A 12,708-nucleotide genomic window follows, 5' to 3' on the forward strand; every position below is an offset into this window, starting at 1 on the left:
CAGAGAGGGGCCAGCTAAATGAAATTGATTTCTGACATCCTCAGTGAACCAGCGGGACCTCTAAACCCAGCAGCTCTTTACTGACTCTCAGACACACGCCACACACCATCTATCTGTTGGCGGTTGTACTGTATGCCCTGGCGCGGTGACCCGGGCTGCAGGGCTGCCGTGTCCCGGGTTCCCCGCATATACTGTATACTGCAACATCAACATCGGTGTCATCTCAACAGTTTAACTGGCTGTCACACATCCCTACCGCAGTCTGTTGACACTGGAACCTATTTTCTCTCACACACACACACACACACACACACACACACACACAGCACCACGGTCCGTGTACCTTTCACATTTTACCACTAGGATGATAGCAGGGGAAACAAGGGTCATCTCCTTGTCCTCATTCTAATATGCAAACTTTATAGCCTGGTGTTTTGCTGGGTTGTAAACATATACTATATGACAGGTTCTCGCATTCAATTTCACATCATTGACATGACTGGTTGAATGCAGCTAATTGTATATGTAGTCATTGGAAAACAGGATTTCCATCCAGTTCTGTTTAGTTTTTGTAAATGTAAACTGAAAAAGGAGCATTGAAGTCATTAAATGAAAAAACAGGGAGTTGTTTTTCCCATTTCCCAGGCAGTTTTGAATGTTGGTTGAAGATAATGTTTCCATACCGGAGGTGTGGTCTTATTATACCAAGGTCAGAACGAGCTAGCCAGGAGTCGAACCTAGAATATTCTGATCCGTAGTCAGATGCGTTATCCATTGCGCCACTAGCCCTGTGCAAGGGCTTCAGACTTGACTTGATAAAATCTGATCTTAAGTCATAAACACAGGAAAGAAAACAATTTAGATCCGACTTTAAAACAAAAACTCTCACTTGCCTCTCAAGGCTTCCGTAGTTTTGCCTTACTAAGGACAAAAAATAAAAACTTTTTGTGTCAACTTTGTAGAATCATCACTCCCCTCCCTCCTGGGCCTCACCCCTCCCCTTCTCTTCCACTCAACAGCACCTCAGGTGCAAGATTATTCCGGAGTTTGAAGGGTTGAGATTTTGTGTGTGTGTGTGTGTGTGTGTGTGTGTGTGTGTGTGTGTGTGTGTGTGTGTGTGTGTGTGTGTGTGTGTGTGTGTGTGTGTGTGTGTGTGTCCACTGACCTAAGGTCTCTTGGCACACAGCCTAGCTGTCAATGTCATTTTCTGAAATGTATGATTCCTAACGAAGAGCTAAAGACTTGGCAGCCAGTGTCTTACAATTCATACAGTTTGTGTTTTACATCTTTCATAAGTAGCAGGTCAAAACATCTGTGTTGTGACGCTACACACACACGCACAGGTATACTGATAAAGTATTTGTATGCCCAGAGTTCACCTCAGTCTCCTGGCAGCATTCACGTCAGGACCTGGTAGGTTTACGCTCCTCTTCCTCCCCCTGCTTCCATCTCTCCCTGCCTCCATTGATCAGCCTGATAATCCCATAAACTTCTGCTCCTTGTTATCAGCCCATTGATCTGTGGCCGCAGGGGGAATAAAACTGTAGATGGAAGTGAAGAGAGAAACTGCGGTATGTGCCGTTCGAATGTCGAACATATAGAGGCGAGGCCGGGCCAACACAGCAGCTAATGGAGTTCTTCATTACATGAGGTTTGTCAGAGCCCCGCTGCTAATGATGTCAGGGGTTTCTGGCTGCTGATGAGTGCTAACCATACTCGCTAACCACATTAGCTGGAGAAAAAATACATTTAAAAAAAAGCTAATGAACATCTTGGAGAAGTGTGTTCATGTGTCTGATATGCTGTGTTTTCCAGCGGTTCCTGCTAACATCTCTGAGCTGAAGAACCTGGAGGTTCTCAACATTTTCAACAACCAGATTGAGGAGCTGCCAACTCAGATCAGCAGTCTTCAGAAGCTGAAACACCTCAACCTCGGGTATGTCCCACTCTCCACTTCTTTACACACACACACACACACACACACACGCCACCCCTTTCTCTTTCTCTGAGCATCTGTGCTGGAGCAGTACAGTAGATAGTTAAGTTGCCTCTTGTTTATTTACGGCTGCCCGAGGCCAGGCTTGCCTGCTGTCTGATTATCCTCCCGTTAAACACACATGCACTTCACGTCCTACCTCGATCACTAGATTTCCTTTTCCACTTCTGCATTCACCCTAATCGCCCCCTCAGGCTGCTCCAGCTCAGATTCTGTTACAGCGTTTATTCTGAACCTTTGAGCCTTCCTGCCTGGTTTGGTTCATAAGGCTGTATGACAAAGACGGAGACCAGAGGAATAGACCAGAGAGCTAGTTCGAAGAGTGGTCTTTGATTTGACTTGAACCTTGGCTAAAACACCTTTTTTTTATAGTGCTGTTTCACCAACGACATACATGACAATCTGTGCATACATATACTGACGCTAAGAGTTGTCATTCTTTCTTGAATTCTAATATAAACGCTAATCTAAGTGTGCTTGTGCACGCGTGTACCATGTCGGTGAGGCAGCTTCAGTTTCTCACCTGTTGGCTGTCTTGGATGAGTGCAGGCTCACACAGGCAGGGTGTCAGCGACAGGCGGATTAGGAGGGGAGCCTGGGTGTGTATTGATCCACAGACAAACATCATCTGGATAGTGTAAGCCTCATACTGCTATTCAGGCTGTGCATTCACTTTCATCGTCTGTTTATTTTTGTTTTGTTGGCTGTGTGTGTGTGTATATTTATCAGTGGACATGCTTCTGTCTGTTTGAACCTTGTAAGTGGTTAATCTCATTTGTCAAACACACAGAATTGAAATAGAATAGTTGTCCCCATGACCTGTCAGTCGCACACACACACACACACACACAGAGGCATATATGTGCATAAAGTCCGCTGGCGCCTCTTACATCATCAAATCCCCTCGTCTGCTAATCTGTCTGTCCAGGCCTTTGAGCTGCTTCCTCCTTATTTGGTCCGTGACGGGGCTGATGGTTCATCCACAAGGACAAACAACACAAACCTGAGCACGAGTTTGGGAACATGAGATCAACATTTAAAAGCATGCTTGCACATTTTAGGTGTTTCCTGTAGCTGGCATGTAGCTCTATTTGTCTTATCGTCAGCTAAAAGGCCAACAACGTGTAAAGGCCTGTGAGTGCTTGACATAGCAGGGGCGAGGGACAGGAACTGTCCCTCCTTCAAGGCCTTCATGGTGTTGCTCTTGTTCACACCTACCGCCTACTTTTTCACTCTCTGCACTCTGGCCAATCACAGCGTCAAGTGTGTCAAGATTGTCGGGGTGTCGGTTTTGGTTACAAAAGTTGTCGCCCACCGATTCCAGCGGCGGAAAGGTGGGGGGAGGCGTTTCAGATGCTGCTCAGCCGTCAAGCCACGAAGCAAACCGACACCATGAAGTGGCTCTTTTCTGGCATTAAGTGGCCCACACTTAATGCCAGAACAGCATGCGAACTTCCAAGACCAATAACCTACCTTTGAAAACTAGAATGGAAGTTTGGCATTCATTGTGATTGTGTAAGTTATTGCATATCAGTGTATCAGTACTTGGAAGCTAACTTCTTGTTGCCTAATTGGCAGAAGCCAATTGAATTTGGAAGTTCGCACATGAAATTAGGAAGTTTGCTTCATGAAGATATTGTACTTGGCCCCGAACACCTTCCTTATTATGAGGCTGCCCCAATAAGTCCCTGAAGACTCTCCAGTTGATCCAAAAGGCTGCGACGCATGTACTGACAGGAACCAGGAAGAGAGATCATATTTCTCCAATATTAGCTTGTCTTTTCCTCACCTACAAAGCTCTTACGGGTCAGGCACCGTCATATCCTGAAGAGCTCATAGTACCCTATTACCCCACAGGAGCACTGCACTCCCAGAATGCAGGGTTGCTTGTGGTTCCTAGAGTCTCCAAAAGTAGAATGGGAGCCAGAGCCTTAAGCTATCAAGCTCCTCTCCTGTGGAATCGGCTCCCAGTTTGGGTCTGGGAGGCAAGAGTAGGCTTAAAATTTTCTTTTTTGTAACTTTCGTGTTTTGTGCCTGAGGACCCCCAGGAAAACGAGCTCATACAGCTCCTCTAATTAAAAATGTTGAGAATCCCGGTAAAATATTTTTAAAAATATTAAATATAGTACATCCTTAACAACAACAACAACCTTAAAATGCTAACAATGCTACTTAGGCTTCAGGGGTAGGGGGATATAACAAGGATCCCAACCTCTCCTCTTCAGTATGTTATTCGGCTCAAGTCTTGTACACTTACGTGTGAGCTACTGGTCCCATACGGTTAACGTTAGGGTAAGGGGTAGGGTAAGTCTCAAGGAAATGACTGTAAGTCAACGAAGTGTGTGTGTAATTGTGATGGTCACAGAATTCTGGAGGACCTTTGATGCCTTTATTGCATCATCATTCTAGAACCTTATAGAAGCTGCAGTTAGTCAACACCCAGTCAGACACAGCTTCAGAAGTGAAATGCAGCCGAACTAGACAGGACTTGGTTATCAATTAGGACTGAATGACTCAGACAATTCAGCAGGATTATTTTTAAGGATGAGAGGAGCATCTGCAGTATGAATGTCCAGAGGAAACAACAGGAATTTGCTTTAAGAAGGGATCTTTTGGCCTCCAGTATGCACAGGAGGAACAATATAAGTGACCAACTGCTTTCAATGTACATATGGAAATGTGAGTTATCTTTTAAGAGATACTTGATGTAAACGTAACTTGGATGGAACTGTAACCAAGCGGTTTGTGTTTGGCTAGTGTTAGTGTTCGATTTTATGTATTTGTTTGGTGGTGTTAAAGGCGTAACGTGTGTATTCACATGCTGCTTCACATGAATATCAATTACAACTTCTTGATTGGTCTTGCTTTGGAAGTACAGTACTGTAGAGGATTTTTAAATGGGTTTTGAAGGGTATAATAAAGGCATTTTTATGCCTTTATTGTGGACAGTAGAGAGCGATGATGGGAAATCAGGGAGAGAGAGAACTTGAATCGTGGAAGTTGTGGTGGATGGTCAGTGTCTTAACCCCTAAGGTGGAGGGTCTAACTTCCACAAACCGATTAGGCTATTTCACTTCCAAAACCAATATGAAACTTTTGCATTCATTGTGAAGGTTGACATATCAGTTGTGGAAGTGATGATCTACCAGTGCAATTTGATTGACAGGAAACTTTTCCGTATTTATGTGGCAGTACCCTTGCTGGTTTTGAATGTTGGCATAATAGTATAGAAAGTTAGCGTTAGGATTTTGAAAGTTAAGATTTCAGGTCTTTAACCTTCTCAAACTAGTATGCTGAATTCCAAAACCAATGTGTAAGTATGAATGTTCTGCATTCATTGTGCTGCTTGACATATTAATTGTGGAAGTTATTGCATATCTGTGTATCAATACTTGAAAGGAAACTTCTGATTGCATAAGTAATGTCTAGGGTTGAACTGTATGTAAAAGTGCAAGTGTTTAATCCGGTTTGAGTTTCCAACGCTGCTGCCAGCCCTTCAAACACTCGCATTGCATAAATTGCACTCTTGCTATTTTGCTTTTTCCCTCCTTGAGCTTAAAATGACGACATGATGACAGCTGATGGATCATATCTGATGAACTACATTTAGCTGAAGAAAACATCCCTTTGTCTCAATTTGAAATGAAAGCAGCAAAGGGCTCAAATTAATTAATTTTTACAGTGGTGGGTTTGTGTGTGTGTAATGTAATGTTTTGCATGTGTGTGCTTTGTGAGCACAGTATGAACCGTCTGAGCGGCTTGCCCAGAGGATTTGGTTCGTTGCCAGCTCTGGAAGTCTTGGACCTCACCTACAACAACCTGAACCAGAACTCCCTGCCCGGAAACTTTTTCTACCTCAGTGAGTGTCCACACACGCACGGACGCACGCACACACACACACACACACACACACACACACGCGCACACACACACTGCTCTGAAAGTTGTGTTTATCATAGCGTAAAGGACAGATAATTACTGTTTCAAACTAGGGTTGCAAATTTTGTGAGTTTTCCTTGACCCATAGTGGAACACGTGAACAATCAATAATCGATTATAATATCAATAATGAATAAGATACAAAATGCATGTCTTTTTCTCAGTATAAGTTTCATTTAAACAATTCTAGTGGCACATTAGTTATGTGAAACGTTATTTCTCAATGTGGCTAGTAATTGTACCTCTTGGGGGGTGGGGGGGTGCGATAGCCTGGCTCGATGTAGTTCAGTAGCTCACGGTCCACCACGTGTATCGGGCATCATGTCTTTTTCCAGTTACTGCTTCTCCACACACATTGCTATAGCTGCTTCTAGCGAACACCGACATGATGTTTGTTGGTCGGTTGAATGGGTTGAATTCTTAACAGCAATTAATCGCTTAATGATTAATCATCACTAACATCCCTAGTTTCAAATCTTTCATTATGTGTATACGACTGGCTGAGTAGGTACCTGCTGCAGCCACTTGTTGGCCCTGAGGCCAGTAGTTGACTTATTACACCACCAGATTATATACAGATACTGTATATTAAGTTAAGCTTTTGAGTCCTGAAACATTGCACCTCACTGTCACATCTACCTCGGTACCTGATCTCTCTAGCAAATTGATACTGATTAGGACATCGGCATTATTCCATCTAATCTGTGCGAGGAGGGGGCAGAGCAAGACTGTTTTTCCAGTGTTTATGCTGCACTATGTTCTCCACATTCTCTGCCTACCCACCGTTGGTGCTTACTGTTCACCCATACCACAGGCCTGGCTGTGCACACGCTGCCAGCGATGGAGAAGTGGCCTGCTCTCAGAGTGCAGGTCAGGAGGAACACAGCACTGACAGATGTGACTCTCCCGCCACCTCAAATCCACATTTTGAAACTGAGATTGTATAGCCGTGATTTAAAACACAGCAGGAAATATAACTCGTCTTTAAGGGTAATCTCTTCCCTCCAGCTGATTATACGTTTGAACAGTTTCAGTCATTGGCTCTGTTACTTCTAGAGCATTTGTCCTAAAGAGGATGTTTTAAACTATATATATATATAATGTTTTGGTTGGTACGCTGCCCACTAGTCTTGAGGCTGGCAAATTAGCACAATAATGATCCGATGCTACATTAGTCATGTGCAGTGTAAATATGGATCGCACATTAAAAGATGAATAGGACTCCACAGCAGAGTGGCTTTATGCTCCATGTTGTAACCGAGCTGAAAAGGTTTGCGTAGATGTGATTCTGTCCAGTTTGTGAGGCAGTATTATTAATCAGGCTTGGACCCCCCCACACACACACACTCACAGACTAACAGAGATGCTTGTTTTGCAGCCACTCTTCGCGCTCTCTATCTGAGTGACAACGACTTCGAGGTCCTGCCCGCTGACATCGGGAAGCTGACCAAGCTGCAAATAGTAAGTTAATGTCAATGCAACGGACATAATGAGCCGTTGTTGTTGGTAATCCAGGGCCTACAAGAAGAGTTGCCAAGCTCAACATATTATGCAGTGGTCCCCCTACGATCTATACTTATTTTAGTTCTCTTCTGTGTCTATATGTATTACCTTTATCTAATCAGGTAACCTCCTGCTCTCATGCTGTACGCTCCCGTTAAGTCACATTAGCCAAAAACACAATGCAGATGACACACCCGCAGCAAACTAACTTACCTCGATAACTTAGCTATAAACTTTCTCCACGTCAATGGGAATAAATCTGAAGTCACACTGTTTGGACGACAGCTTTTAACCCCCATGATCTCCTCGTCCTGGCATATTATCCCCTGTTGGAGTCATATTTGATTCGGTTTGACAACCAAATCCAGGTAGTTAAATCAAGTTTCAATCTCTTTCTTTCAATTCTCTGCGCCTCTGACCGACCAGTTACCCTGCCTTCATATCCTTGCCATGACACTTCAGAGCGGGTTTCGTAGGGACCGTTTGTTTCAACAAGTGAAAGTACGTGAAATGAAAACTTGAGTGTGTTCTGCTGAGCTGTTTCCTCTCTTTTTTTTCCCTCCTGTGCAGTTGAGTCTGAGAGATAATGATCTGATCTCGTTGCCTAAAGAGATTGGGGAGCTGGCTCAACTCAAAGAGCTTCACATCCAGGGCAACAGACTGACTGTCCTGCCCCCTGAACTTGGTACTGACCACACACACACGCACAAACACACACATATACGGCGTATGCTAAATCACACACACACACTCGCACTGTATAACCTAAATCTCGCACACCCACTGTATATGCTAAATCAAACACACGCACAGACTGTATATGTTAAATCAAACACACACACGCAAGGAGTCCAGTCACAGCGTGAAACCTAAGATCTATTAAACCCTAACAAACCCTCTGGATCTGTGTTTTCAGTGTCTGCATACCACCAGCTACTGGCTGTGCTGGTTAAAAATAATGAACTGCGTAGGTTCAAAGATTTCATTTGACAATATGTGCAGTGAAATTGGTGGGGGGGGCTTACTATAGAGAATGTGCTTTTAGGATAATTCAAGTGTAAAAATGATTATTTCAAATGACTTTATTGGAATTATTTCAAAGATGAAGTATTATACCTTTTGCCCAACACGCTGACATCTGTACTGCTGACCACTACTGACACATGAGCCTTGTCACCGATCAACATAGTGTTTTTCATAGTTTTACCACTGTGATCCATCATATTAACCTCTGGACCAACCTGAGCGTTTCCCTCCTTGACAGGAATCTGAGGAAAAAGGCTGGATCCAGACTCATCTTAGACGTTATTTCGACAACATACACCTTAACTCGCCTCATTTATTTTCTTTCTAAAAGAGCATCAGAAACAAACGACAATTTCCTCACACTTGTATGGAGATGGTCAACAGTTCAGTGGCTGTACCAGCAGGATGACCCCCCCCCCGACTGCCCAGTGGCCAACAGATCAGACTGTGGTTGTGCTGAGCAGCTGCAGGTGTGAGTGTGAACAGGGCGGTATTACATATGTTAACAGGTGATATGTCTCTGTGTGTGCAGGTAATCTGGATCTGACTGGTCCTAAACAGGTGTTTAAAGCAGAGAACAATCCCTGGGTCACTCCCATTGCAGACCAATTCCAGCTGGGCGTCTCCCATGTTTTTGAGTATGTTCGCTCAGAGACCTATAAGTAGTAAGTAATAACACTCACACACACACACACGCATTCCTACATTATCAACAGTGGACTCTCAACCAATTGTGGCCCTCTGTCTCTGGTTAAAAATGGACAATTTTCATGCCATTTAACGCTTTGGCTACATTGAACACGTAACGTACGCGGGCCGTTGGCGGACCGGACGTGCAGCGGAATTAATCTTTTCGTTGGCTACACCCGCAGCGGCGTTGCGTAGTGTTGTGTGAGTCACAGGCAAAAACAAAAGACGGTGGTGAGCTTTCCTTTTTGGCATCGTGACTTCAGTTTCTGGACTCACCACAGCGCTGTGAAACTTCAACTTTTTCCGCAGAGTTTGTATAGTATGGGTAAGTTACAGCACCGTAACACGCAAGGCACCCCCCGCAGCAAACCCTGAGTGGGCCCCTTTCCTGCAGCACAGTCAGAGCAATTTTAATATATTTCATAGTGAGGATATATATCACTTCAAAGGCACAACGAAATTTGACAGACTACTGTAGAACACTGGACACAGATTATGGAGGTAATTGTATTGAGTAAATTTTAAGCTTTTTAACATAAGTGTCACAACGACGGCCATGATTGCGGGAGCTGTCCAGGGTACTCCGCATTTGTCCCAAAGTACAGGATTTCATTATCAAAGTTATTGTGGGGCCCGTTTTGACTGCGCCTTGCGGGGGCTGTGGGAGTATACCTTACGGCGGTGGTAAGTTAACATATACAGACTACATGTAAGGGGACCGCAACCGCCAACTAGTACCGGCAAAATAAATGCTGGCAAGGTCATCAAGACCCCAAAGTGGAAGCCTGTTTAATACAAAGTAGCTGATATACAGCATGACTACTTATAAATATAGACACTTAATGACCCATTTCTGTGTAAAAGGACTGCGCACACCTTGCGTAAAAAATATAAATGGAAGACTGGCCTATTTTTACGCTTGTAGAGAGGATCTCTTATGTACTGCTCTCATGCTTGGTGCAGCCAGTTTCATTACAGATTACAGTGAAGGAGTAGTGTTGCAGCAATCGCTTTGCAAATGCTCCACAAACGTTATGTGTTCAGTGTAGCCCGCCTGTAACCGATGTCTGCCTCCACCGCCTGCAGTGAGACTGTCTGTGGTCAACGTTTAAACATCTCCCTGTGACACAAATGTTCAGAAAATATTTGAATAAGCTAATATCTTACACACTTTTAAGTGCGGTTCTTATGTGTTAGATTTTGAAATAAATCCCATCTCCAGCCTGCAGGGGCAGTTCTGAGTTTGACCCCCCCGGCTGAAAATTTCACCAGAGCAGTCTTAGACATGACTTTAGCATGATTAAAGCATGACCAACTGTGGACCTCAAAATGTCCCTTGTTAGCTCACCAGTCCAGTGAATGTGCAACAAAGCTGAGGTCCACTGTTAGATAAGTACACAACTGCACACACACGCACAGTGATGTCTTTATGCGGAGCACCTGCATTGCTCACACTACAAACTGGTGGGTTTTCCGCACTCAACACAGGTTCTTGACGCTGTACTGCAAGTCTTGAACTGAAATATGTGCTGGACTAGTCTCTGCTGGTTGTCTGTTGGACTCTGACGAAAGACAGCGGTGTTTGGATCTGTTCCCAACAGCCACACTCAAAGGCGGAATGAGAGGCAGTCGGTCACAGAGAGCGGGGAGACATGATACCTTTTTAACGGCACACACTTTCAGTTTATAGTGTTGCGTCCGGTTGTTCACATTGTTAGCACAGAAATGTAAGTCGACGCAGTCTTGTCTCTGGTGGAGAAGAAAGTGTTGGAGGTTGCACTGTGAAGCAGAAGGCTGCTATTAGTTCTTTGTTCCAGGCAAAAGGAGATGCTGCAAATCCTCTGTGTGAATGCTTCAAACTGCTGCTCTGAGGCATGCTCTGGAACTGATCCCTGCACTGTGTGACTGTGTGCGAGTGAGACAAAAAGGCTGTGTCTCCACCATATTCCCTTCCATATTATGCTCGCGTACTTGTGTGAGCATTGTGTGCCAGTGAGTCTTCTATCTGTGCGCACATCTTTTCCAAACAGTGCTGTTGAACCAATAAGAATTATTCAGACACACAGTTGCAAGTTGTACACAAAGTACACAGCAGCTGACAGTGCACCAGGGCCATTTTAAGCTCATGGAACTTATGAATTCCTGAAATGATTATAGATATCATAATACCATGTTGCAACCTATCAACATGAAAGAAATAATAAGTACCTGATTTCCAGTTCATAATTCATAAGACACAGGGATGTAGATTTCATAGCATCTGCCTGTTGACATGCACATCTTGTGTTTTGGCCTGAGGTCAGTGCAAGAGGAAAGGCCGTCGAAAGGGTTTATTATGTGGAGAAGAAGGTCAGGGGGTCACTGAGATCATTGGTGTCCAGTCCAGTACTCCAGTCTGCATTCTCCAGACCAAAGTGTTGGACTGATGGAGAGACTGACCAAGACCTCTGGTGGGGAAAAAAAGACAACTCACCTCAAAACTTTTGGGGGGTCCGACAGCCAATCGCACCCTTTTTAATCCCCATAGAAACAGAAGTAGAGTTATTTTACCGCTCTGCTCCACTTGTGTAGAGGGGGGGTCACCTCCAGCGCAGATACAGGGCCGCAATGCCGATCAGTCTTGCCAGGTCAGGCGTCACTGTTGTATTAAGCCACTGATTCACGAGAGCAGAGACTGCCTATTACTTAATATTTGTACACGTGAACGCAGCGTAAGAGAAAACAGGCAAATATGGTTTAAAGAACACAGTTGAATCCAGTCACTTCAACCAGTTAGGAAAATGGCACTAGCCATCAAGCGTGGCATTTTATATCTATGAATATTTTTCCCCGCTGGACCACTTGAACCCATGGGGTTGTAATTCCGCCTCGCCAGCCGGGATCGTCCGGCTTTCACTTTGGAGTAAAAGGCTATACATTATATTTAGTGACAAGCAGATCAAATTGACCCATCACCTGCGTCTGTCAGGCTGGATGATGGAGAGCTTAGCTACTCCGCGTCATGGACTGCCACTCTATCTTTGTGATCGGTCACTGTCACCGTTAAAGTCAGCACTCATAAAAGCAACGCATGCATAATTTATCTATCACTCTCATCTATGCAGCTGCAAACAAACACACACACACACACACACACACAGACACACACACATCTGATATCAACTTCTTCAAAAGAGATAAAATGGCCTGGTGGCCGCCCATGGCAGCGCACTTCGATTCGACTGGGGCCCTGAGTTGCTTGTCATACCCCTCTTTCTCCCCATGTTTCTCTCTTCACTGTCTGCTCTCAAATAAAGGAAAACAAATTTAAAAAAAGAATCCTTAAAAAACAAAAAACAAAAAAAGCTCAAATGACTTGTATGTCTTCTTTGAGGTCAGAATCCGTCTCCCTCTCCTCAAGACTTATGGTTGTTCCCAGCCACATATATAAGCCAAACCCCAAACCCAAAAAGTGCAGTGAGCACTCTGTTGGAACCTTGCTCCAAACCTCACCTCAATCCCCATGAGGTGCAGCCTTACAGCTGCCACAGGTTGAGAATTTACTCGTGAAGGCA

The 12,708-nt window shown here is 44.3% G+C and overlaps 1 protein-coding gene and 1 non-coding gene across 3 annotated transcripts in view; one reads left to right on the forward strand and one right to left on the reverse strand.

The window, feature by feature from the left end:
• The window catches only part of rsu1 (Ras suppressor protein 1), a 43,302-nt gene that overhangs the window by 7,606 nt on the left and 22,988 nt on the right, over positions 1 to 12,708 (forward strand). For both annotated transcript variants that reach the window (XM_070928063.1, XM_070928062.1), the window contains exons 4-8: positions 1,816 to 1,936; positions 5,737 to 5,855; positions 7,314 to 7,396; positions 8,009 to 8,123; positions 8,997 to 9,129. In XM_070928063.1, the coding sequence (XP_070784164.1) occupies positions 1,816 to 1,936; positions 5,737 to 5,855; positions 7,314 to 7,396; positions 8,009 to 8,123; positions 8,997 to 9,129 (571 nt within the window). The remainder of the gene's footprint in view (positions 1 to 1,815; positions 1,937 to 5,736; positions 5,856 to 7,313; positions 7,397 to 8,008; positions 8,124 to 8,996; positions 9,130 to 12,708) is intronic.
• On the reverse strand, positions 717 to 789 carry trnar-acg (transfer RNA arginine (anticodon ACG)). Its single transcript has one exon. It is a non-coding gene; the product is annotated as a tRNA-Arg (tRNA).

This window comes from Enoplosus armatus, chromosome 21, assembly GCF_043641665.1.
Source record: "Enoplosus armatus isolate fEnoArm2 chromosome 21, fEnoArm2.hap1, whole genome shotgun sequence".
Classification (NCBI taxonomy): domain Eukaryota; kingdom Metazoa; phylum Chordata; class Actinopteri; order Centrarchiformes; family Enoplosidae; genus Enoplosus; species Enoplosus armatus.